Below are 27,025 nucleotides of genomic sequence, written 5' to 3'. Positions count from 1 at the left end.
TACTATCATTATAGTCTTCCACATCTGACATGTACAATCAAGCATCCTACATACCCACAGATTTTATAAAACACACATCTGGAGCATCTCAGAACTGGCATAGTTTTAAAAATACAACCCTCACAGTAACAGTACCATTCTGACTAATGCTGTTTAAATATATTTCTATGACAAACCAGAATTTTACCAGCCTCACAAAAAAGGCAAAGAAAAACTAAAAATAGGACTCACTATATTTTGAAGGCAAAGTATATGGGTTCTATCTGAACGACATGGGAAACCATGCTGTACCACCCAGGGGGCTCATCTGTCATCCAAAGTCCGCCCACCCCTCCCGGATCTGAACTGTCAGGACTATGCATGGAAACTGAAAGGATTGTCTCTCTGGAACCAATTCTTATAGGATTTTATAGATCAAAACGAATATACTTGAATTGCAAATTATAAACCAGCATAGCCTATAGAAAACATAGAGAGGTAAGCTTCATATGACTCATACATTTAGCTAAGCTGTCAGCCTCATTTAATACCAGCTGATCCTTAGGAGTGATCTTCATGATTTGACTTGTTTAGAGCAACTGATTGTACTCCAATCTGGTGGTGAAAAAGGCATGAATGAATACAGTGAGTTCCAAGAAATGTTGCAACCTCACAGTACAGAAAGTAAAAGGGTCTTTTAGCCTCTGCCATTACGTGAAATTGAAGGAGCAATTGGGAATTCAGAAGTCTACCTAGGCTGTAAAACCCTGCATGAAATAATGAATACATGGGATGGAATAAACTAATCATCAGCAAAGCTAACCGTATTTTATCATGCATCAGCAGATGCATGACAAATAGGTCCAAGGAGGTGATACTTTCCCTCTATGTGGCATTGGTCTGACCACATTGGAGTACTGCGTCCAGTTTTGGGCGCCATACTTCAAGAAGGATGTTGATAGACTTGAGAAGGTCCAGAGGAGGGCTGCTCGTATGGTTAGGGGCTTACAGGACGAGCCCTATGAGGAGAGACTGAGGGACCTGGACCTCTTCAGCCTCCGCAAGAGAAGGCTGAGAGGTGATCTTGTGGCCACCTACAAATTCATTATGGGGGCACAGTGAAGGATCGGAGATGCTCTGTTTACCAGGGCGCCTCTTGGGGTAACAAGGAACAATGGTCACAAACTGACAGACAGCAGATTTAGGCTGGATATCAGGAAAAACTTCTTCATGGTAAGGGTGGCCAAAATTTCAAATAGGTTTCCAAGGGAGGTGGTGCTCTCCTCTACCTTGCAGGTCTTTAAGAGAAGGCTAGATAGGCATCTGGCTGGGGTCATCTGACCCCAGCACTCTTTCCTGCCTAGGCGGGGGGTTGGACTTGATGATCTGTTGAGGTCCCTTCCAACCCTAGCATCTATGAATTTATGAATGTATACAGCTCTGGTAAGGTCCTGTAAGAGATTTTCTTTAGCCAATCTGCACCACCTGTGTTGAGTCTGGATGGAGCTTTGCCAGTCTTCCCAGATTACACCCAGATACCAAGGAAGCAGATCATTTTCTGTTCAGGTCTAATGAACGACAGAGAGAGATGCTGAGCTGAGCATCATACTAGTGATATTGCAACCTAAGCCAGCTCACTGTTTACTGGATCAATTCCATGAACATGCTGAACAGGAGTGGTACCACACCTGTAGTATCTCACGTAAGAAAACTCTGTAGATAGAGGAATAGCTTCTCCAACTCATATCACTCAAAAAGGGGCAGAATCACAGGCATCTGACTCCACACATGCTCATCAAGGGTCAACACAGCCCCCATGGTCATCAATATTAAAGATAGCCAAAAGAGCCTAAACAATCATCTTGGGCACATCATCACTGTATATTATCAGGAAAAGACCATTGCTGCTTAACACAGTTTCTGTTGTACACCCAGGCTTAAAACCAGGCTGAAAGACTGAAGGAAGACAAAATCTGCCAAATGCTGCCAGAAATGGATTGTCATATCCTTGTAGAAAGCACTTATCACAAAAGGGACATTGTGTGGATGAATGTTTGCACAGCACTCTGCAAATGTAAAGTCTCTCAAGTGCTAAATTATGATAAGAGGACTTACAATGCTCCTCATGTGTTTCAACAATATTGTCAGATAGGTTCCCTCATAGGTAATAACTAACTGTACTCCAGGTTTCTGATCAGGAGATTTAGGACCTGAAAGATGCAAAATGAATAGATTTTTGGTTAGGAGAAAATACTAGTAAAAATGCTTAGCTAAAGCATTGAAATAATATTATAAATGACATCATAACAAAATATTACAAGCAGGAAATTAGGAAACACTAAAATGGAGCTTGTTATAAACATTAAAAGGGAGGCCTGAAATTTATCTATCATTTGTTCACTACATAGTATCCAAACAACAGTTCCCAGGTGAGGATGAGATTTTACATTGTCCATTCAGCATCAGCCTGAATTTCAGCTGGAATTTCATTTTCAAATTGTTAAGCTTTTTTAATACCAAAATTAAAAACAGGGAATGGTGTTGTTTGTGATTTTCTCATATTATTCAAATATTGTGTTTGGATTTCTGTGGAAAAAAAAAAAAAAAACAGCTTCAAGCACTAGGGGCTTCAAGGCATATAAAGTCAGCACAGAATTTCGGCCAAATAAATTTATGGAGGCACATAAGAGCTGGTAGAAAGGCAAAACTGTTGTAGATTTATGACAACCAGCAATAGCAGGGGTAAACTCTTCCTTTTCTTCTCTGTATTTTGACAGTTGCAGATTTGATCTCATGGTACTGAGAGTCACTAAAATGCAGTTATAGATTTTGATCCCATTCCCACTGAAGTCACTGGCAAAAATTCCCTTGGCTTCAAAGCAAGCAGAATCAGACATATAATCTGGAAAAAAGACAAAGCATATCTTGTCCTTTTTACTTTTAGAGGTTCTGTTTACAGCCAGCTGTTTTTAATAGTAAAAGTGGTGTGTCCTTGTACAAATGGGATACCCATTGTATAATGGGATTCAGTGAGCTATCTCAGTATAAAATCCCAGTGAACATGAGGCCTTTTATTGGGAAGCAGCTAGGTGAGGTCAACACAATATCTTCCCATAGCTTGCCTAGTGATACACAAAAAATGAACTTGTCTCTACTAAAGTTTTACAGAAAGATAACTTGTGCATGGTATTCATTCTTCTGGAAAAACACAGGTCTTCTGGCAGCAAAATAATACCCTCTGATTCTGTAAAATTCGCTGAAACCAGAGCTAACTTATGCTAGGTCTGAAACTGGTTCACAATATCTAGTATTATACTGACAAAAGTAAGAGTTTGCTCCTCTTAACCCCCTTATTCAATATAGCTAAGCGAGCATGAGCTGTGTCCTTTTCCGCTTATGTTGTTGTCAACAAAAGCATCTGAGCTCAAGGTCTCGACCATAAAAGCGTGGCCCCCCTGCTGCTGGGTCTTTCAATCTACCACTCAATGATTAAACACGTTTGGGAAAAAAATATGAGATGGTGGCGAAAGAGAAAACAACGTAGTCGCAGTTACATCCTTACCCTGGCTTCCTTTAGCTAGAAACATATTTTAAGAGACAAAAATAATAAGTTGCCATACTGATCATGGAAGCACTAGCTTCACTTTGTTAGGACTGGGTTTTTTTAGAAGGTATTGGATCTGCTTTATCTTAAATAGCAAATTGAAGTCACCCCAGTTAGGCTTTTGACAACCCCCATTCAATTCAGAGCTAGATTTATTTTTTTGTTTTGTTATCTACCTCACTTTTCCCTGTATCCACCAGAGCAGCCATACCTGCAGTTGTAAAAACCAGACATGACAGTCCCCCTAGGACATTTAGTTATGGCACGCTCTGGAACAACCCACAGATGGGAGGGCATGAAGAGCTAGTCAGATTGAATCTGTTACTTCAAAAAAACCCCTCAAATGCCTAAGCCAGTGGTTCTCAAATCAGGGTGCTGCGGCAGCCTGGGCTTCCATGAGAGCCTTTCAGGGATGCCACAGTGTGCCACTGCTGTGACCAGGTAGAACTGCCCTATACGCTTTGTACACAGCCAGACCAGGAAGGGCTGCAGCAGAAGCATGCACCCCTGCCTGCATTGGGGTTATCTGGTAAAACTAAAGCATGCAAGTGTGCTCAGTGCTGCCACAGCCCTTCCCAGTCCAACCCTGCATGCTCCTCATGGAAACAGAGGTGCCTGGGCCAGTTTCACCTGGCCACAGTAACAGCACCCCAGTTGAGAACCACCCAGGTAAGATGAAGCAGTACAATAGCGGTTCTCAAACAGGGTGCCACCAGGAACAATTGTGACTGACTCCCAAATAAGTGACATTCTTGGAACAGTTCAAGCCTGTCCTCACACTCAGAGAAATAATATCTTACACATGGATTTTGAAGAGAAATGCAGAGATCCTTGGGAGTTTCTCATAGTTATGATATTTAATTTTATATACATTAAACAGAAAAATGGATGTACAGTGGTAGCAATTAAACAAAAAAATACAAATACACTCAAAACTTTGGGAATCTCAGCTTCCTATTTTACAGCTGTCCCCTATCTTTTAGGGAAGGGAAGCCCAAAGTCCAGACCCAAACACTCCTGAATGTGAATGATGGCTTTTCATACAAACAAATGATTGCTGCTTAAATATAAAGGCACGCATTGACACAGCTTATGGCTCCATACAATAGAAGGGATGGCCATAGTCAAACCTGTGCTTTTTATTAAATAGAAAACTGCAGAGATGTGGGAAACCTGTATAACTAGGAAGTGAAGATGCTGCTGTCTTCCTGCTGCAGTAATTTGCATACCTACTCTTTGCAAAAGGGCTTTTTTTAATTGGTCACATTTATTTTTTTCAAAGTTGGACTGATTGCTTTATTAAAACCTCATGATAACCTCCTTTTGATTTTGCACAGTAACTAGGAATGCTGAAAGGCACCACTTAAGTTAGGGACAAGGGAGAAAAAATCCAATGAGCTATAGGATTTCATATATCCTGTGCTTCTCCTGGGTAATTATAGGCACATGGAAATTGGTTAAATAGTTTCCCAAGAAGAGCCATAAAACAGATATTTAAAAAAATGTGCTGAGGCAAAGTTATTGCAACAAAGAGGGTATAACACTAGAGCACGACAGACAGTGTAATACCAGGGAGTTGTGTTTGAACATAAGGGGACAATTCTCTTGAGGGGCTCTGTTGACATTGTGAATTGCAAAGGGTCAATCTGAGTAGTTTAGAAAGAACAGCACATCTCAGAGACTAAATTACAACATTTGAATGCAGCTGAGTATCATGCTTACTGCTCTCCCTCCTTCTCCCCTGGTTTTTCCTGTCATCTTAAAGTTTTAGAATCTGAGTTTCCAGCCAATTCTTCATCTGGAACCAGGCTTTTTAAAAACAGAAATGTAGATGAATAAATTCAATTGTTTTAAATCAGACTGCGGATAATAAAAGCCAAGGAGGAGAAAATACATCTTTTAACTACATGTGCACCTGAAGTCTGTGACAGACATCTTTGATAGAAGTATAACAACTATTATTAACATTTTCCCAGTATTCTAACAAAGCCCAATTTGGAAACAGGGCAGCTGGTGGTCTCCCATTCTAAGGTTCAGCATTGTTAGAAGGTGGTACACCTTATTTGTTCTCTGTCACAAAGTATGGCCAAATACTTGCATGGAAAATTTCCATTGATGCTAACTGAAGCAAGATTTCACTTTTAGGAACTGATTCTCTGCTCACTGACATCAATGGAAAAACTCCAATGGCCTATGACAGTGCAGAATCAGGGCCGAAGTGCATGAATGCCCAAATTCTGGCCCAAGGGCTGACTAGAGGTCACTGAGTTTTAAAATCAGCCTTGTGGCTGCTGTTTTGCTGGAACTCCAGGGTGAGATAAAGGTCATTGCTGACTTGTGTTGCAGATTAATGCAAACACCCAAACAGTCTGTAGTCATCTATCAAAGAACATATAAATAGTACAATGGGGGTTCAATTAATTTTTTTATTATAAAAGCATGCATATTAGTATGCAAATTAATTGCAGCCTTGAGCTGCATGATTTGTGGTATTGTCAAATGTGTGCTTTCCTTATTTATCTGGACAGCCATTTTTAAATATGGTGTAACACTACCAGTTGGATCTTTATGATCTCCTTAACGTTTTTGATTTGGTCATTTTGAAACAAATCATACATTTTTTGGCTGCCATGATGTGTGAGAAATTAAGAAGTAAGACAGCAAATGCCAGGGAGATGGACCAAACTTCTTAGTGGAAGATTATACTTTAAACAACATTTTGCAGTTATGCATATAAGTGTCACAACCTATACCCTCACACAATGACATGCACTCTTTAAGTAAATAAAACCTCAGAATACTCCCATGAGGTAGATGAGTATTATTCCAACTTCTATATCTTGGCTACGGACAGACGTTACACATAAACTGGTTTAAGTAATTAAAAACTGGTTTAAACCTGTAACAAAACAGATGTTCAGTACACATAAACCAGTTTGAAAATGGCTAAAACTGGTTTGAGATAAACCTGGTTGAATGTAATATTAGACTTAATTGATTTGGGTCAAACCAGTTTATGCAATGTCTGCCCCAGACCCCTTGCTGGTTGAAGAGAAAAGAGACACCTGCAGCATCCCGGCATGCTCTCTGTGCTGGGCAGGGGCACGAAATTTATTTGGTTACAAAACTGATTTAGCCTAGCCAGGTTAGACTAACCTGCAAAGACTGAATCAATTCAGGCTCAGGCTTTTTGAATGTCTGTCCCTAGCCTTTAAGATTTGTATCCACTGGGGGAATGGCCTTAACTTGATGATTTTTTATCAAAGGCTGTTGTAACCAGTTCAGTTTCAGGGTAGGATATAGTAAAACTAACTGGTCTATCAATGGCTCAGTTTGGTAGAGAATTGTAATCTTTCAAATCCTTACCAGTTGGTACATTAAGCTAGAACACCCTCTTCCCTTGCTTAGGTCTCATAAGGGACAATGAAGCCTTACCCTATGCACAATGAAGAGCAGAAACACAACGAGAGTGCCTGCAGCAAAAGCCCCATCTGGAACTTGGCTAACTTCATGAGAGAGAACCATCATGTATCTCAAAAATTGTCCAGCAGCCTTCTTTCACTGGGGACAATTAAAACCTGGGTGACTGGGACTTCGTTTGGAGTTGTGGCATGCACATACGTCCATTCAGGGAGCTTGGTTTGTTTTAAAAGGTCAGAAGTCCAATCTCATTGCTGGTTTGCATATTCACAACTCTAATGTCAATGAAGCAGAGCTTAATTGTGATAGCTGGCAACCTGGCTCATACAGAATTAACCAGTAGGGGTGTGTGAAATGGGCCATATTCAATTAGGATTCGGATTTGGATTCAGCATGCATCAGAGATAGTGATTTGATTCGTTGATTCAGATCACTGTCCCTATGTCAATTTGGCCGAATCTGAAGATTCGATGCCGATCCAGAGAATCAGCGATTCAGCCATAGACACAGCTTTAAATGTTTTTTCTACATACCTCGAGGTACCTGAGGAGGCACCAGTTGCTGAGCAAGGGAAGTACGAGGAGGGGGGAATGCCCATGCACTCTCTGGCAGACCCAGAAGTGGACCGGAAGTGCTCTATCTGCCTCAGCATCACAGCATTCACAAGCTGCCTGGTACCTTGAGGTATGTAGAAAAAACATTTAAAGCTGTGTCTCTATCTGAATCCCCGAATCCTGAATCTCTCCAAATCAATTCGGAGAGTTCTGATTTGAATCAGAGAGATTAAAGGGTGTCCTGATTCGATTTGGATTTGGAGTTTCAGCCATCGAATCGGGCTGAATCTCCGCCAAAGTGAATCAGGCACCAAAGCTTCGCACAGCCCTATTAACCAGTGGAAATGACAATAATGGATTCATTTCCTCGGTGTGTTCAGGTGAAAAGTCTGGTATTTTAATACTCTCAGCATGTATGATTCAATTGCAGAAAAATAATGTAACCTGATATGGCTTTGATTGATATTTTCCCACAAATAACATTTTTTTTTTCTCCTTTAATGGCCATCCTGAAATGCCTTATGTAAAATCATTCTTGATATCTGCTCCCTGCTGTAGCCAGCTAGGAGTAACGAGATGCTGACGATATTCAGCACATTTCGGAATTCAACCCAGTGGGAATACTGAATCAGTATTCATGTCAAAGTAAATTTAACACTGATTTTTAATCTCTTCATTGCTAGGAGCACAGTACAAATTCATACATTTTAATTTTTATTTTACTCTCTTTAATAAGTGTAATTACCTACAACATTTGAAAATTAAAGCAATGTAAGTGAAGGATGCTGTCTTAATCAAAATGAATAACCTGCTTATTATTGGGCATTGGTTTTTTTGTATAGTCATTCTAGCAAAGTGACAGGTGTTTCACCTGCATAAGGGCCGAGGGGCAAATTGCCAGGTTCTCAGAAAAGGAAACTCTTTCTAAAGCCAGTTCGGCTTTTGCTTGAATGCAGAGGTTGCATCCACACATGGTGTGGATGTTTGGTTCCCCTGGGACAACTAGTGGTGGTGCGCCTTGTGCCACTGCTAGTTGTCCCCAGGGAATGTCTGTGCCATGCATGCTCTGGTGTGCAGCAAATTACCCTGAGTGTGGTAGGGGAGGCTGGGGCCACCACTGGGCCTTACTTGGGGTCCTGGGGGCCTCCTTCAGTCGCAACAGTAGCAATTCTGCTGTGTGGAGCCTGGCTGGCAGCTGCAGCATGGCTCTGGGCATCTCAGCTTCACTTCTGAGTGGCATATGCTGCCTGTGCTGCTTTGCTTTTTTTCTCTGCAGTTTTTTTTTTGATCCCTGGGTATCCAGGGGTCAAAAAAATCCCCTCTGTGCTGCTCCCTTGCAACATAGAGAACAACTGAATGTACAGTATGTGGTGCCGTAGACTTGCCTGCGGCACCACATACCACATGGCCATGCTTGCCTGGACATAGTCTGAGAGGGAAAAAGTATTGAGACTCATATTAGCCTAGAAATGAATACAGTTTGTGATATGCAGAGAATCTCTACAGGATTCTTCTTACAGAGCTTTCCCAGCTCATGAACCCAGATTATGGGCTTTATTCTCACCTCTGAATATACAGAAAGGCTTGGGAACATCCAAAGATATTGGAGGGAAACCTAGGCTAAACATGCCAGCATCCTGTGCTCAACCCAGCAATTCCTCCTATTTTCTCCCTGGCAGTATGGCAAAATGATGTCTGTCCATGTCCTGGCCATGCCTCAGTTCAGCTAGAATATAGCCATACTACTTCCTTGGTGGTCTTGAGATTTGCCACTGAGGAACATGGATTCCATCTACCAGCTGCCACTCACACACAGCAAATCCAGAAAACACATGGTGAAGTCTTTCAGGGGTGCCCCAGAGTGGTTTAATTGCCTAATTTCTAGGTTTAGTGCATTCAAGTAGAAGCACAAGCTGTGCTCTCTAGCAGCAACCTCAACAGTGCCAGGGAAGTGTTTCCCCTTCTCTGCACAGTGTGGGCCTACCCAGGCACATGCTCCACAGTGTTTGCAGTAGATTGAGGGAGTTTCCATAAGCAATTCAGATACTTTCTTAATTGTTATTTTGTGTTCATACAGTGCCAGGCACCATGGGGTCCTACCTGGGATGCCACTGTGATAAAATAATAAAAACAATGGCTGCTTACAGATGTGAACCCCCCCGCAGAAACAGCATTTTACTTTCAGCTTGATGTGTCCCTGTGCCACAGACAGTGCATGCCCAGAAGAGGTGTTGCATTAGTTTGACCTGGTTCACCCAACGTCTGTATAGATCGTACGCTTCAGCAGGACTTTTTGGCACTTTAATAGCTGATTGAAACAGCTTTAGACAAAAGTGCCAAAAAGCCTCGTTGACGTGCACAATCTATGCAGGTGCTGGGGAGCTGTGCTGAATTAACTTGATGCCTCTTCTGGGCATACACTTTTTTTTTCCACGTCTGTCAGCAGCTAATGGCAAGCAGGAGGAGATTCCCCTTCAGAGCTGAGTAGGGATCTCAGGATTTGACCCCATAAATTAAAACAAAAAGGACATACATTCACTTCCTTAGGCTCAGATCTTAACTGATTGTCTGACTACTCAAGTCTTTAAAAAATTAGGATTTTTTTCTGCTTGCTTTTTAGGGTAACAAGAGATGGCTATGCATCTTAAAAGCAGAGTTCCCCCTGAAGGAAAATGTCTCTCTTTACAACAACATGTAAGGCCTAGCAGGCCTTGCATCTTAATTTATACATCTTTCATAGTCCCTCCGCCCCCAAGCTAGTCTTTGTCTCCTTTACTTCACTACAAAAATATCTACACAGTAAACTAACTGGCTCACCAAATACTCAGTAAATAATTTTTTTTTTTACCCAGATAAAAATATTTTCCTCTTTAACTATTGTGCATTGGCTCCAAAACGTATGACTACACCTGACAGGGCTCTATATGGTCAATTGATGAGGGCACCAGCCTGGGTGCTAGGAGACTTGGGTTCAGTTCTCTGGCACAGAATGTGACCTTGGGAAAGTCATGGTCTTCTCTGAACTTACTACTACAGTAGATGAATACCTTGCAATTTTTTATGGCCCTTATCCTCAACATGTCACTGTTTACACATAGGAAACTGAAGCACAAGGACACTTAACCACAGATCCTCAAAAGGTATTTAGGCACCTAGCCCCTATTACAATATCTAAAATGTCTATGCCTTGGTAACACATGTGTAAAATGGGGGATTGTTAATGACTGCATGATAGTCATATAGTATAGTAAGAGAAGCCACAGAGAGAGAGAGAGAGAGAGAGAGAGAGAGAGAGTCCATGAATTCATAAATTCTAGCTTGAATTCTGGACCACCTTGGGACAGTCCTTAGTGTAAACTGGAGCAACTATTAAGCAGTTTCTAAAACTGTTAAGAGGGGTACAGTGACATCTTGGTTATAGTCCTGTGCTGCCGGCAGGGGATGTACTAGAAGCCGCAGTGACAGCTTTACACTAGCTTAAGACCCCCTTGCATAAGGGGAATCATTCAGGACATGGCTCAGTCAATTATCTTTACTTTGTGCCAGCATAGGCAAGGAACACAGCTTGAGTTCGTAAAGCAGAGTGAAACACAATGGACATGGAATGGAGATGGTACTGTTGGGCTGGGTTATGAAATGCACAGAGCTGAATAATTTGGAGCGGGAGCATCGAGCTGATGGAATTGTTCTGGTGCAAAGTGTAACTACAGCCTGCAGAAGATGAACTACTACAGAATTAGCATTAGAGAACAGCAAAATATATGTTGCCTCTTGGTGGGCATGCAGAACAGAAAAGGGAGGAAGTTGGAAACCTAGACTGGTTAAGATAGCAGTGTAAAGTCATTTGCTGAGTGAATGGCATATTGTAATACCACAGCTATCATTAATAATGAATACTTAGCAAGATTAACCAAATGTTCTGCTACTTACAAACCCTATTCACTATGAAACTCTCTGACTGACAGGATATATCTAGCAGACATTATTCTTCCCATATCTTGGCATATACATTATACTTTATAATGCCTCAAGCACTTCCCCCCAAGATTGCTATTTAAGAGAAATTTTCTGTTTTAAAAGAAGGCATAGTTTAATTTCCATGCATCTAAATATTTAGGTGGAGGGGAGAAGTAAAATGCCCTATGGGGTGACAGGTTATATATTTCTAAAATATCTGAATAAACCTTTAAAGGCTATGAAATAAAAAGTGTGTCACATTACTGGTGATCATTTAGGACAACACACTTCTGCACAGAAACCTTTACCATTGGATTTGGTTGGACCCACATTTGCACTACAGCCTTCAATGTCACCATGGACATTTCCTGTTAAAAAACAAAAACAAAACTAACAATTTACATACCCAGATTAACAAATGAGGATTCTTCCAATGTGTCACTTTTCAACCCATCCAGGAAAAAGCTAAGTACGTATTCATTCTGAAATCAAATAAAATCAAATAGGGAATATTAAATGTTGTGTATATTAATGGGTGTGTTCCTTTTACCCCCTTAGCCCTGCTGGATGGCCTGTTTCATGTATGTGCACTAAAAGAGTAAGCAACAATGGAGAGCCTCTTCCTCCCCATTATGAAAAAGGGACCAGGATGGGGACATTGTGCGGTGCAGCACTGTGAAGGCAGATGCAAACAGCATGCAAACAGGGTTCAACAGTAAGCATTTGCAAGTGCAAAGCTGCCTTTTTCAGGGATAGCTATAACAAACATGCCCAATAGTGCCAGGGCGATATTAGCAGGATGGCTCAGGAAATCTTCTTCCAGTTGTCACCATTTTGCTCCTTCTCATTAGTATGCCTCATACTAGCAAGGCTAGAATTTGGTTTCAGATTCACATTTCTAGATGGTGCATATCCTTCCAAAATTTGCATCATCATCATCCCTTGTTCAACCTCCTGGGCTAATGAAGTATAGCACAAAGACTTGTATTGTTCCTCTACAACCAGGCTGAAATTTATCCGTATGGACCAGGCCAGCATAAAGGCTGTGACCATACAAAAATCCCACTTTGACTTAAGTGGTGCATTCACCCATACAAGCTCTCTATACTCTCTCACTTGAAAAATGACTAATAAAGGATCAACTTTCTGACAGAGGCCAGACACATAAATGTGAGGAAGATGATCATATCTTCCCACATAGTTTAAATAGTATCCACCTCTTGCTCTATGTTATAGATTTTATTTGTATCAACTGACCTGCATGACTTGTATGAACATATACAACAGGTAGTTTAATTCAGTTTCAGAGAATTAAAACAATAAACCAAATGCTTCAGTCTCAGGTAGTGTGCAGTGCAATAAAACTGTGAATTTTAAAATGAACTCTTATAAGGCTTCTGAATCAAAGCTGGACAGTAATTGCATTTTATTAGCTTTTTCATAAAAGTACATGTCAGAATGTCCATTCTTAATGTGGTTTGACCTGTTACATTCTTATCAGTGTTATTGGGATTGACAGGATAGCTCACAGAGCGCTGCACAAGAACCTTTCTGGATTGTAGCATTCAAATGTCATCAGTGTTTTTCCAGACCATGAAAAATATAATGTGTCTTTTATCGACAGCACGTCCTACATGTAACATTTGTCCTCCTTCAACAAAATGTGGCACGATTTTAAGCAAGACACAAAAATAGTAAGGGAAGAGTTTGGTGACAAATCTGGGTTTAGCAGACAGAAGAACAAGAAGGAGCATATGTTCAGTAGTAAGATAAGATTTAACAATTTTGATTTATTTTGGCATTTGCTTTTTATTTTGCATTTGAATAAAAACCCCACCATGCTGCTTTAAAAAAAAAAAAATGTCACTCTTCCTTGATTCAAGTGAGAGGAGAAGCGATTAAGTCATTAACACGGAGGTTAATGATAAATAATAAACCTGAGTGTTGACAAATATGAGGTTAACTTTCATCCTGTAGGAATAGTTCATGTGGAAAAGCACGTGCACCTGCTTCAGGTTGTGGGTTTTTCTTTTTTTTTTTTTGTATGAAGCAATAGGGTTATTCCCTGTGGATCCTTATTTGCTTTCTCAGCACAAGTCTCTCCACTTGTGCAGGTGTAGGAAATCTCAAGCATTGAAGAAGTATATTTTTGGCAGCTTGGCTTTTATTTGACAGCATGAAAAGAAAGCAGAGAAACTTAAGTAGCCATCCTACTTTCAAAACTTGAGAGGTGAAGAATGCGGGAGGCGGAAGGCAGGAGATGTTAATACACTTGAAAGGGAAATAAAAATTCTATATCAAGCAGCTGGTTTTCTACATTCTCTTGCTTGCTCCTTCAGCAACAAGGGGGCAAATTTATACAAGAGGCATGCGTAAAGGAGCTGATGAGAAGAGAAGAGGGATAATTTCAGGTTATCTCCATTCCAAGTTCTTGTTTGCAATGGAAATAGTCTGCAATGCCACGGCATGCTTTAAGAACACATAGAAAAATGATAGCTTATTTTGGACGTGAACATAATACATGCATTTATCCCAGTTTTCATTCTTTTGATTCCCCTGTGTACACATGACCCAACACTGTTGTATCCAATTGGGTGCTGATGTATGAGGGGAGACAACAAAGCTAGTGTTGGCAAATACAGGCTAGGACCAAATGGCAGACAGGGCAGTCCACACAGAGCTCCTGAAAATGCTACCTCCAGGCACTGGAAAGTGGCCTGACAGTGCCAAGGAAAAGCAGTTTTAAATTTTTCTTGCAAGAAGCACCTAGACCAGTGCTGCTCAAGACAAAACAACCGCTCAGCGAACAGAGCGGGTGCTGGGATTTTAAGAATTTTAAGCACATCTGCCCAGCATAGGACCATTTCGATTCCAGTTCAGCAAAGGATTTAAGCACAGACTTAGATTAATCTTTATTCAGCAAAACATTTTATCTCATGCTGACCAATAGGCACATGCTGAACTGAAGTCAATGGGAATAAAGCATATTAAAGATTAAAGCCTAAAGTTGAGCATATGCTTACATAAATTGTTGAATAGAAACACAAAATATGTCTACCCTGAAGATGAACTGCTAACGATCAAAAGAGTTTGTCAGATAGTGCAGATGGTCTGCACAGTGGCAATCTTCTTCAGTCTGATGGCCCCAAGCACACCCAGGTCCCACATGCATGTTCCAGACAAAGAACTGCGCTGATAAGGATGCTCTGTGGTGTCCTTCTGTGATCTTGTTCTCTGGCATATCTGAGAGCAGCTATTGTGGATGACCCTGGGGCATATTCTAGGTCTCAAACGTACAAGGAGGAGTGGGTGGGGGGAGTGCATGTGGGACTCTTCTAGCTCGGATAGATTGCCACTGTCAATCACCCTGACATCTGCTTGGAGGGCAATACAGCAGTGAACAGGCAATCCAAGAAGTTTTTGGAGAGAGTTGGAGACAACTTTCTGGTGCAAGTGCTAGAGAGGCCAACTAGGGGCCACGCTCTTCTTGACTTGCTGCTCACAAACAGGGATGACTTGGTGGGGAATGTAGTACCGAATGGCAGTGTGGGCAGCAGTGACCACAAAATGATTGAGTTCAGGATCTTGAGGAAAGGAAAGATGGAGAGCGGCAGAGTAAAGAACCCGGACTTTAGAAAAGCAGACTTTGAATCACTTAGGGAACTTGTGAAAGGGGAAGAGAAAGCCCATCCTGACTTTCCCTCAGAAGCCCATCCTGACTCACTGCAGGAGAAATAATAAGCAGCAGCTGCGGGTGGACACTGAGATGGCAGGTTTAGGTGCACCATCTTTGGAGCAGCTTGAGCCTGCAAATCAGTGAGGAGAGAGGGCGGGGCCAGAGAGAGAAGTGGGCTGCTGAAAAGGTGGCTGGGAGAACAGCTGGAGGCAGCGTGGGGAAGCAAGAGCAAGGCAGCAAGGGAATGCCATGGGATGCTACTGAAGGAGGGGAACGGTATGATGAGGCAGCCACATGCCCAGGAGTCACTCTGGGAGGAGGGAGGACCAGGAAACGCTGCAGATCATGGCACAGGAAGGCAGCAGCATACCCAGGAGACTTTCTGGGAGGAGTTCTGGGAAACGCCGTGGAGTATGGTGCAGGAGAGGCAGCAGCATGCCCGAGAGGCACTCTGGGAGGAGGATCTGGCAACATCACTGAGCATGGTGAAGGGGAGGCAGTGGCACACCCTGGAGAAGTCCTGGAAGGAGGCCCAGAGAGCACTGCAGGGTGCAGAAAGGGAGAGGAGGGCAGCACTGGGGCTGGGAGGAATGGGCCGAGTGCCATGGAAATGCCACACTGGCCAGGGACCACACCAGGTAGTGAACCACTTGGCTGTGTGGGGCTGTGGGGCTATGACAGGCCTGGGGCCTGCACAAGGTGAAGAGTGGAGTAGGGCTGCCAAGGTGAGTGACAGGAGCACCGGCAGGAGCAACCTGGACAGACCCAGTCTCAGGTCTGATGAGGCCGAGGTGGTAAGAGGCGGGACCCATCGGAGGGCCCCACAAGATGGCTGCAAGGGGTGCAGTGGGGAGCTGCTGGGCCTACAAGGCAGCTCTTGAAAAGGGGGAGGCAAAAGGTGCCAGCCAGGGGGCTGTGGACCTGGGAGACAAGACCCAGGGGCCCACTAGCAAATGCTGATTGTTTTCTGTTGACATTATTCATAAGTTTCCTGTTACCTCAAGATTGAGTTGAGTTTAATTGTGGAGGCCACAGACCACAGACAAAGGACAGCCTACAAGGAACAGATGGCCAGGAGGTCACTGACTCTCAGAGGCAGGACTTCACAGATGAGAAGGTATCACCTATAAGTGACTGATGTCCATCTCAGCTGTGGATATGGTAAGGGTTGGGTAAAGGGCAGGCTGGAGCCCCATGAAGGAGCCAAGGCATAGGATCCCACAGGCCACCTTCTGGGAACTGTCTCCCAAGAACAAGAACATCAAGTCATGATGGGCGAGCAGGAACAGCAACCAGAACATGCAGGTAGTGTTAACTTGGTGTCCTACCCTGATGTCACTGTGGGGCAGGGCACTGGTCAAGTGGGGAACCAAGCCCTACAAAACTTACCAGCAACAGACTCATGGGCAGGATCCCCTGGGAAGCCAGTCTGAGGAGAGGGGTCCAGGAGAGCTGGCTGTACTTTAAAGAAGTCTTACTGAGCATGCAGGAACAAACCATGCTGATGCACAGGAAGACCAGCAAGTATAGCAGAAGATGAGCTTGGATTAGCAGGGAACTTATCATTAAACTAAATCACAAAAAGAAAGCTTATAAAAAGTGGAACCTTGGGCAAATAACTAGGAAGGAGTATAAGAGCATTGCTTGGGCATGCAGGGATGAAGGCCAAAGAGCAATTGGAATTGCAGCTAGCAAGGGATGTGAAGGGTAACACGATGGGTTTCCAGAAGTATGTCGGTAGCAAGAGGAGGATCAGAGAAAGTGTGGGTCTCTTACTGAATGGGAGAGGCAACCTTGTGACAGAGGATGCAGAAAAGGCTGAAGTGCTTAATGCTTTTTTCGCCTCACTCTTCACAGGCAAGATCAGGTCCCAAACTACTGCACCAGGCAGCACAGTTTGGGGAGAAGGTGAGCAGCCAACAGTGGTGAAAGAACAGGGTAGGGACGATGTATAAAATCTGGACATATACAAGTCCATGGGGCCAGATGGGATGCACTCAAGGGTACTGAGGGATTTGGCTGAAGAGATTGCAGAGCCACTGGCCATCATCTTTGAAAACTCATGGTAATCAGGAGAGGTCCTGGATGATTGGAGAAGGGCAAACATAGTGCTCATATTTAAGAAAGGGAAAAAGGAGGATCCAGGGAACTACAGACCAGTCAGTCTCACTTCAGTCCCTGGAAAAATCATGAAGCAGATACTTAAGGAATTTATTTCCAAGCACTTGGAGGAGAAGAAGGTGATTAGGAACAGTCAGTGTGGATTCACCAAAGGCAAGTCATGTCTGACCAATCTGATTGCCTTTTATGATGAGATGAGTGGCTCTGTGGATGTGGGGAGACCAGTGGATGTGGTATACCTTGATTTTAGCAAGGCTTTGATATGGTCACCCACAACATTCTTGCAAGCAAGCTAAGGAAGTATGGGCTGGATGAGTGGATTATAAGGCAGATAGAAAACTGGCTGAAGCATTGGGCTCAGAGGGTATAAATCAATGGCTCAATGTCTATTTGGCAGCCAGTATCAAGTGGAGTGCCCCAGGGGTTGGTCCGGGGGCCAGTTTTATTCAATATCTTCATCAACGACCTGGAAGTTCAAAGTCTTGTACTTAGGATGGAGCAATCCCATGCACCAGTACAGGCTGGGGGCTGACTGGCCAGGCAGCAGCTCTGTGGAAAAGGACCTGGGGGTTACAGTGGACAATATGTTGACTATGAGTCCGTAGTGTGCCCTTGTTGCAAACAAGGCTAACGGCATCCTGGGCTGCATTGGTAGGTGTGTTGCCAGCCCATCAAGGGAAGTGATTCTTCCCCTCTATTCAGCATCAGTGAGGTCACATCTGGAGTAGTGTTCAGTTTTGGGGGCCCCACTACAGAAAGGGTGTGGACAAATTGGAGAGTCCAGCAGGGGGGAAACAGAAATGGTGAGGGGGCTGGGGTACATGACTTATCAGGAGAGCCTGAAGGAACTGGGCTTATTTGGTTTGGAGAAGAGAAGACAGAGAGGATTTAATAGCAGCCTTCAACTACCTGAAGGGAGGTTCAAAAGAGGATGGAGCTAGACTGTTCCCAGTGCAGATGACAGAACAAGGAGCAACGGTTTTAAGTTGCAGCAAGGGAAATTTAGGTTAGATATTAGGAAGAATTTTCTCACTAGGAGGGTTGTAAAACGCTAGAACAGGTTACCCAGAGAGGTCCTGGAATTTCCATCCTTGGAGGTTTTCAAGACCTGGCTAGACAGAACTTTGGCTGGGATGATCTAATTGGGGATGGTCCTGCTTTGAGCTGGGGTTTGGACTAGATGACCTCCAGAGGTCCTTTCCAACCTCAATTTTCTATGATTTCTATGACATGTTGTTAAGTCCACTGCCAGTTGAGTAGGTATCCCTATTACAAAGGCACAGCATGAGTCCCTGTGACTGCTTTCTTCTTGGTCAATATTGGAAGAAATCAAAATCCTCTTTTGTTTCTAGAAATATTTGTTTCAAATCAGAAGATGCAATTTAAGTTCTGCAAGACACTGTTGATTCTGCAAGTCTCCCACCAAAGTATAATTTTTACTTAATAGAAGGATAGTCTTTTCAAGCATAATGGTTGCTGTTTCCCTGGTTGAATTGAAGACTACTTCTACATAAGTATAATTAGGGTCAGCTGTAATATCATCCTGATGTCCTTACCCTCTGACCAGCTTGGCTGAGTACTTCAACATACAACTGCTGGAGGTGCTTTAGCCTGACCATGGAAACTCTTCTGAGTTTCTAGGTACAAGGTTGATCCTGTCCCCACTGAACTCATAATCTCACCCCTTTCTGAAGAACATTTGGATTGTATTGGACACTGAAGACCTTCAGGACAGGAAGTCTGCCAGCAATTCCCTGTCTGACTTTCAGACAACTGGCACCCCATCTTCTATATCTAGGCATGACTCCTTTGAAGTCCCAAGGTTATTCAGAGACTAAGAGTCGAAAGGCTAAAATCTAACCTCCTTTCATTCTATTATAAATCTAGAACAATTCATTCCATTTTCCACAGGTAGATATTTCAAATTTACACCAATGCAACCCAGAATGACTCACTTAGATCCTTTGAAAAAATATTTTATTACTTAATACAATATAGTGGGATTTCTCACCATATAACATTTTATTCAAAAGACCAGCACTGCCTTTCTTTTCACCTGTCTGCCTGTCTCCTCTAACCAATGTTAGAGTAGGGCTAGAGTCAGGGAACACCCATGCCTCTATTGTACTTCAACAGGATACAGAAGCAGCAGGAAAGAAATAAATCAGAAAATGCTGACCTTGCTTCAGCTATTATGTCTGCAGGAGAGGACAGGAGGAGAGAGGAGACTTTGAACCCTACCCATTTTGGCACTGCTTGACATCTGCCTGTAATGAGTATATGAGAAGTGAGAATTCAGAGGAACCACACATCTCAGACCTTCATTACATCTGGCACATTACAGCAACCCCATGAAATGAACAGTGGAGACACCTGATCTCATTTACACTGATGTAAATTCAGAGATAGTTCCAATGACATAAAATACACTTGAAAATACAGACAAGTCCCTTATCAAACTTGATTACTTTAATCTTGCAAAGTATGTGTCAGAGAAGCAAAAGCAACATTTTGCATCTGTTGCTTATTACACAAAGTCTTAAAGTGAGGGTACATCTTATTTCCAGTCACTTACATTTACATCCAGTTTTGACTATAAGAATAGTGTACTATACTTTACCCCATATGTTCCAGTGGGATAAAGTATTAGCAGCCCTATTCCAGAGGGATCAATAAACTTCCACCCACTTCCACTAAGCTTTGAGTTTGGCCTGTTTTCAGAACTCTATTACAGGTATTCAATAAAAAAAAATTAGCAAACAGAGAGAACAATATCATTCCCACCCCCACATGCCATTACGTTTGTATAATTTTGCTCATTGAACTTATGTTTCATGAAATTTTTCAAGTCCTTTTATCTCTGACTCCAAAAACCCAAACCAAAAATTGCTTATGTATGAGTGCAATGGGACAAATCATGTACCTTTCATTTCTGTCTTGGAGGAAAGGCAGCAAAAGGGCACAGCAGCCTCCTTGGCTCAACAAGGAACTAGTGGACCTCCTGCATCTAAAAAGAAAGACCTACAAACGATGTAGGATGGGATCCACCTCCAAGGAGGAATATTCCGCACTGATCCAGACCTGCAGGGAGCAAACCAGGAAAGCCAAGGCTGCAATGGAACTCCAACTAGCTACAAGCATCAAGGACAATAAAAAGTCCTTTTTTAGATATGTGGGGAGCTGGAGGAAAAGCAAGGGCAACATTGGACCCCTGCTAAACCAGATGGGACAATTGACGACCGATGCCCAGGAAAAAGCCAACTTACTAAATGCGTCGGTTTTTCACAAGTCCCATGGGAAGCCCCTGCCTGTTATGGGACAGGGACACCTGGGTGAGGGTGATTCCTTGCCCTCCATCAATGCTGACCTCATGAAGGAACACCTTGAGAGGTTGGACACCTTCAAGTCAGCTGGCCCTGACAATTTACACCCCAGAGTACTCAATGAGCTGGCCAGCATCATAGCTTAGCCCCTGGCATGGATCTTCAAGAGCTCCTGGTGCTCTGGTGAAGTGCCTGAAGACTGGGAGAAGGTCAATGTGGTGCCTGTCTTCAAGAAAGGGAGGAAAGTGGATCCAGCAAACTACAGGCCCATCAGCCTGACCTCTATCCTGGGGAAGGTCTTAGAAAAGATTATCAAAGAGGCCATTCTTAACAGAATGGCCAATGGCAACATCCTGAGGGATAGCCAGCACGGGTTTGTTGTGGGTAGGTCATGCTTGACCAATCTCATTATTTCCTTTTATGACCAGGTTACCTATCACCTGGACAAGGGGGAAGAGATTGATGTCATATATCTTGACTTTAAAAAAGCCTTCAATCTGATATCCCATGATCACCTCTTGGCAAAACTGATCAACTGTGGCCTTGGGTCCACCATGATCCACTGGCTGGGGAATTGGCTTCATGGTTGAACCTAGAGGGTGGTGCTTGATGGAAGTCAATCGTCCTGGTGCCCTGTGATCAGTGGAGTCTCTCAAGGCTGTGTCCTTGGAGCTATTTTATTCAACCTCTTCATTAATGATGTGGACATTCGAGTTAGAAGTGGACTGGCCAAGTTTGCCGATGATACCAAACTTTGGGATAAAGCATCCACACCTGAGGACAGGAGGTTGATCCAGGATGACCTTTACAGGCTCAGGAAATGGGCAGATGAGAACCTGATGGTGTTTAATACTAAAAGATGCAAGGTTCACCACCTTGGGAGGAAAAACCTGCAGCATGTTTATAGGCTCGGCAGTGCTACGCTGGCTAGCACTATGGATGAGAGGGACTTGGGGGTCAGGATTGACCACAAGATGAACACGAGCCTTCAATGTGATGCTGTGGCTAGTAAAGAGAGCAAAATGCTGGCTTGCATCCATAGATGCTTCTCAAGCAAATCCTAGGACGTCATTCTCCCATTGTATTCAGCCTTGGTGAGGCCACAGCTGGAGTATTGTGTCCAGTTTTGGGCTCCACAATTCAAAAAGGATGTGGAGAAGCTTGAGAGAGTCTAGAGAAGAGCCATGCACATGATCAGAGGTCAGGAAAACAGACCTTACGATGAGAGGCTGAGAGCTATGGGACTCTTCAGCCTGGAAAAGCACAGGCTCAGGGGCAATCTGATGGCCACCTATAAGTGTATAAGGGGTGTTGACCAGGACCTGGGGGAACGTTTGTTCACCAGAGCCCCCCAAGGGATGACAAGGTCAAACAGTTATAAGCTCCTACAAGACTATTTCAGGCTGGACATAAGGAAGAACTTCTTTACTGTCTGAGTCCCCAAGGTCTGGAATAGCCTGCTTCCAGAGGTGGTTCAAGCACCTACTTTGAACGCCTTCACGAGAAATCTGTGTGTTTTTCTTGCTGGGATCCTATGACCCCTGCTGACTTCCTGCCCCTGGGGCAAGGTCTGGACTTGATGATATTTTGAGGTCCCTTCCAGCCCTAATGTCTATGAAATGTCTATGAAATAAGCACAGATCTGCTTGTAGGGTCAGATCAAATCCAAAATCTCTGAGCTTCATTATCACATGGCATATCCAATTCATGGCAATCAAAAGAAACACCACTGATTTTTTCAAGTAGAGATGAGAAACTTACTTTGGAAAGTTGCTAGACAGCAGCTTATAAAAAACATTCAGAACTCCAAAATGGAACATTGCTTTGTATCTAGTTTCATAACTGAAGTTAGAGATTTTGTGAACCAGGGTTAAGTGTTAACTTCTCCTTTCACAATAAACTGTAAAAAGCTGACAACTGAAATGTTGCTATTTGACATAGGATCCAAGAACTGACTCAGTTAATGGCTTTTTAACTTGCTTTTGGATCCTTAGGGAATGGACTACCTTCTACAAACCTTCTAATTTATTTTATATATTATAGTGTTTGGGTTGTTATGGACTGGCAGTCTCCATTTTTGCCCCTGTTCAGGTAGTGGCAACACTGGAATAAAAAAAGAGTAGCTGGCTGTGAATGCTGGTTGCCACAGATTTGATTTATACTGTGATAATATGAAATGTTGTCATTCTTGTGTTCCTAAGCCTCAATTTATTGTTTTTTTGATGTTCCATCTATTATTAGATTGCTTTATCACAGTGTGATACTACTTGGTTGCTTTGTCATCTAATAAAGCAAAACTGAAGGAGTGCAAGGATTGTCACACGTTATGAGGTTTATCCATGATTATTGCTCTGTTTATGTCAGGGGTGGGGCTGCATGCAGGTGCATGTGCACCCCCTGCGTGTGGCGGTGCACCCCCTGCAAAAAGGTGCCACCGACACTGTCAGTGGCACCTGCGGGTGGTCCCTGATTGCCTCTGGTGGCTGCCAACACTGCTGACAGTGCCTGCCCCACCCCCACCCCGCTGCTGACAGTGCTGGCAGTGTCTGTGGGAGCTCCCCACTCACTGCCGCTGGGCTCCTGCCACCGCTGGTGCAGTCGTGCCCCCCCCCAGCCACCGGGGGCACACGCCATTCATGGTATATGTAACTAAACAACCAACCAGCAATGGTATAATTAGTACAAAATTATAATATTATCATTGGTATCTATCTATCTATCTATCTACACAGACACACAGTTGATTTCACCAAAATAGAATGGAAGTTAAAAATAAATGCTGACATTTGTCATTGATTTAAATTACTCAAAGGCTGTATGTAGACTGCAGTAGGCCCTAAGGTGCTTAGTGACAATATGTTCAAGAATTTGCTTCCATTTGTTTGACCAAAGTTTGAGTAAGAGAAGAAGCAGCAAAGGAAATGAACAAGTGAGAGAATATCAGTTGAGAATAGTTTTGGAAGCGTGGGAAAGATTGCTCGAAAAGGTCAACTAAAAGTCACTTATAGAGAGCATTTAGCAGTTTTATACCAGTTAGATCTGGTTTAGAACAAGATGTAGCTTAAATAGGCAGTAAGAATAGGCATATGAATATTAATTAGAGTAGAACCTATGAGGAACATTAAAAATGACTTTATTTGGTAAGCTTTTGATATTAAGTCAGGTTCACCTTAGAATCTTTGATCTTGAGTCTTGAACTATGGTTTTTGCTGAATAGCCCATCTTCAGATGAACCAAGATAAGTGCTCTTTTAAAATTTAATTTTAAATCTCGGTAAGAAGTCTTTTCCCCTAAGAAGACTGGCCACCTGTTACCTTTACTGTCTGGTCATTTATGTCTTATCTGTATATCATTATAAAATTTGCTATTACAATTTATTTACTTTGATGCTTCTCAGTATTTAATTTTGGTGGGACTGGCTCTTCAAAACTTTCTTTGGTTCCCAGAATGCCTCTGGGGGTCAACATACATGTTTTTGGAAGTTATCTGTTTTCAGTGCTGTAAATTGGCAGGTATTTGCTTCCCTTGGCATATAACAGAAGTAAATTCACTTGGATAGCATCTATCTCCTATTGTATTTTGGTGAATGCAGTGGCATCAAGTACAACTCTTTTTTCTAGCGAGCATGAACCTGGACTGAGAGAAAGCACTTGTGCTCCAAGTAGCTCTTAAACATATGCTTATGTCCAAGATAACTCAGTGGGATTTAAATGCATGCTTAAAGTTAATTATATACTTAAGCACTTCTTTGAACAGGGATGGGATTAAGAATGTTTTTTCCCTGAACTAGAGTCAGTGTGAGTAGAAGCACTGGTGTATTATGCCTTATGGTAAAATTTTCTACAATGGGATCCCTATATAAAAGCAATTTGTATAATATATGCCCATTGGTATATATTGATCATTTAAAATTTAGGGTTTTTAAAGTATTTAAAGGGGCATCTGACTCCATCAGAACTGCAACAAAAACAACAAAGTAGCTATTACCTTCTCCAGTTAAGTTATTTACCAGAAAAGGTCAGTGATAGCTTGATACATCCTTAGTCATCATGACACTGCTTAAATAATAAGCATTCAGCCTGGACTGAAAAGCATATATTGAAGGTATGATGCAGGTAGGAATTTGAATTTAGCCAGTTCTCTTTAGATTTTTTGTTGCAGAATAATAAAACCAAGTTTGCTGCTGTTTCCATTGAAGTGGAGACTTTTGAGCTGCCTTTGTATTTAGCCAGTCAGAACAATCAGTTTACAGATGGTAGAGAGAGGTGTTTATAATAAAACTGTTTCTGCTTGGTTCTCTACAGCTTTTGCCTACACCCCAGACATCAATTCAGCAAAAATACAATTCAGCAGCAGGACAAAAATGATTGTGTCAAGAGACATTTTCTATTCTAGATGCATTGTACAAGATTAGCATGTACATGAACTTACACTACATTTATTGTCCACAAATTCCCTAATTTATCACTCCATAGTTTTACCATGACATGACATAGTCACAAGTGTATACCTCCTAAATAGAGAATAATCACTAGATATGCCTTCAATTAGGCTTTTTAAGTTGTCTGAGGAAAAAGGACAGATTTGACTGTAAGGCTATCTGAGATGAGAAAAGGAGCAGAGATAAGGGTAAGTAATTATTATTATTATTTTTAATCAAGAAAGCCTATAATGAATGTTTTCTGCTTAGCACTTAACCAAGTGGCCATCAAGAAAAAAAGGAAGGAGGATTGATATTTTAAAACAATAAGGCTTCCTCAGCTAGTAACAGGAACATTACTAAACTGGTTTCCTTGATTCTAATGGGTCAAAATATATCATCAGAAGTTCTCACATTTCCCTGCAGGAGAGCCACATTAAAATAAAACAGCATAATTTAGTGATCCTGGAGTGCCAATGACCACAAAAATCATCTGAAGAATTATTGGTTAGATATAACGGAAGAGGATATGCAGGACACAACATTTTACAGATGGAGACAATCTACCCATTATGCCTGTCATTGACCTTGTTCAGTGAGTCTTGCACTCCATTAGTTACATTACGTACTCTACAGTAAAAATTGGTTTTGCAGTTATTTTGGAAGTTTTGCATAGCTTCTCCTTCTTGGCTTTACATATTTTATCTATCCTAGAACTGAATTGTTTCTATCAATTGACCAGTTTGTAATGGAACAACTACATAAACCATACCAAATTTGTTTAAGATATGCTCTGCATCTACACTAGCACTGTCCTAAATAGTTTCTTTTGCGGTATCCTTTGAGGTACCACCCACAAATTCTCACTTACCTCCCAGCAGCAGCATGTTCTGTGAGTTTACAAAGCTACAGTTGCACTGTGGGATAATAATAGGAGGACTAAGATGAATTATTGAACTAGCTTTGTTCCTAGAGTGTTGGGCAAGAACATAAGTATCATAGGTAGAGGCTTTAACTCATTTATTTCTCAAGCCTAAAACCAGCTCGTATACTGCAGTGCCAAATTGGAAGCTTGTATACATGGGGTACCTATACATGTGCTCAGGGGTAGGGAGCATTTTAATTAGAGCAGTTACCAGAGAGCCGCTCTAATTAAAATGATGCAATGTCACATGTATTAAGCCCCCCACACATTTAAAAAGGGCAGCAGAATGCTTTAACTAAAGCTCATTTGATGAGCTTTAAAGTGCCCCAGCAGCCATTTAAACCCATGGGGGCTTATACACATGATGCTGCAGCAATGCTACAGGCCACTAATTAGAACACATTGGAGTATGTGCATAAGCACCCATATGGATGCTATAGAAAGGATAAAGAAGCTTGAACTCCTAGATCAATGGCCTGACTTTGCCCAGCTCACTAGCAAACAGAAGCAGTCAGTGCACAAACAGATCATGCAGCAGGAAGGGTGCATATATCAATACAAGAATGAACCCCCAAACTTTGCATTTAATTGGCAGGACCAGTAGACAGACCACACTGAGGTCTTCTCTCTAAGCCAAAGTATTTCTTTATCACATGGATGTTAGCATCTTTTGAATTCTACAATAATTTCCCATCTGCTGCTGGGCTTTAACCTAGGATCATTATTATTAACGGGAGAATAAAAGGCAGCACTAATTTTTTATTTCATCTGGATTACTAGCTTTTTTCCTCTTATCTCCATTGTGGCTGTTTAGAGGAAGATGGTGAGGTTAGGGGGAGGTTAGAATGCATTAAAAATAGCCACCCAATTTAAGGTAAGTTAGGATGATGGGTGCTTGTGGGGGGGGGATTAGGGAATTAGGGAGTAAGCAGGGGTTTCGGGGGTCCATGGAGGAATTGGGGGGGCAGGTAAGGCCTGAAGAGGGGTTGCTGAGGTCCAGGAAGATTCGGTGGGATCAGGGGGGCTTGCAGGGTCCATGGGGAGGT

At 42.4% G+C, this 27,025-nt stretch overlaps 1 protein-coding gene across 1 annotated transcript in view; it reads right to left on the bottom strand.

Annotated features, from left to right (window-relative positions):
• PIK3C2G (phosphatidylinositol-4-phosphate 3-kinase catalytic subunit type 2 gamma) overlaps nucleotides 1–27,025 on the bottom strand; it is a 372,292-nt gene that overhangs the window by 36,920 nt on the left and 308,347 nt on the right. Inside the window, 2 exon segments of the mRNA XM_059726204.1 lie at nucleotides 2,095–2,189; nucleotides 11,921–11,996. Of these exon segments, the coding sequence (XP_059582187.1) occupies nucleotides 2,095–2,189; nucleotides 11,921–11,996 (171 nt within the window).

This window comes from Alligator mississippiensis, chromosome 4 (assembly GCF_030867095.1).
Source record: "Alligator mississippiensis isolate rAllMis1 chromosome 4, rAllMis1, whole genome shotgun sequence".
Taxonomy (NCBI): domain Eukaryota; kingdom Metazoa; phylum Chordata; order Crocodylia; family Alligatoridae; genus Alligator; species Alligator mississippiensis.
This window is presented reverse-complemented; position numbering and strand designations above follow the sequence as displayed.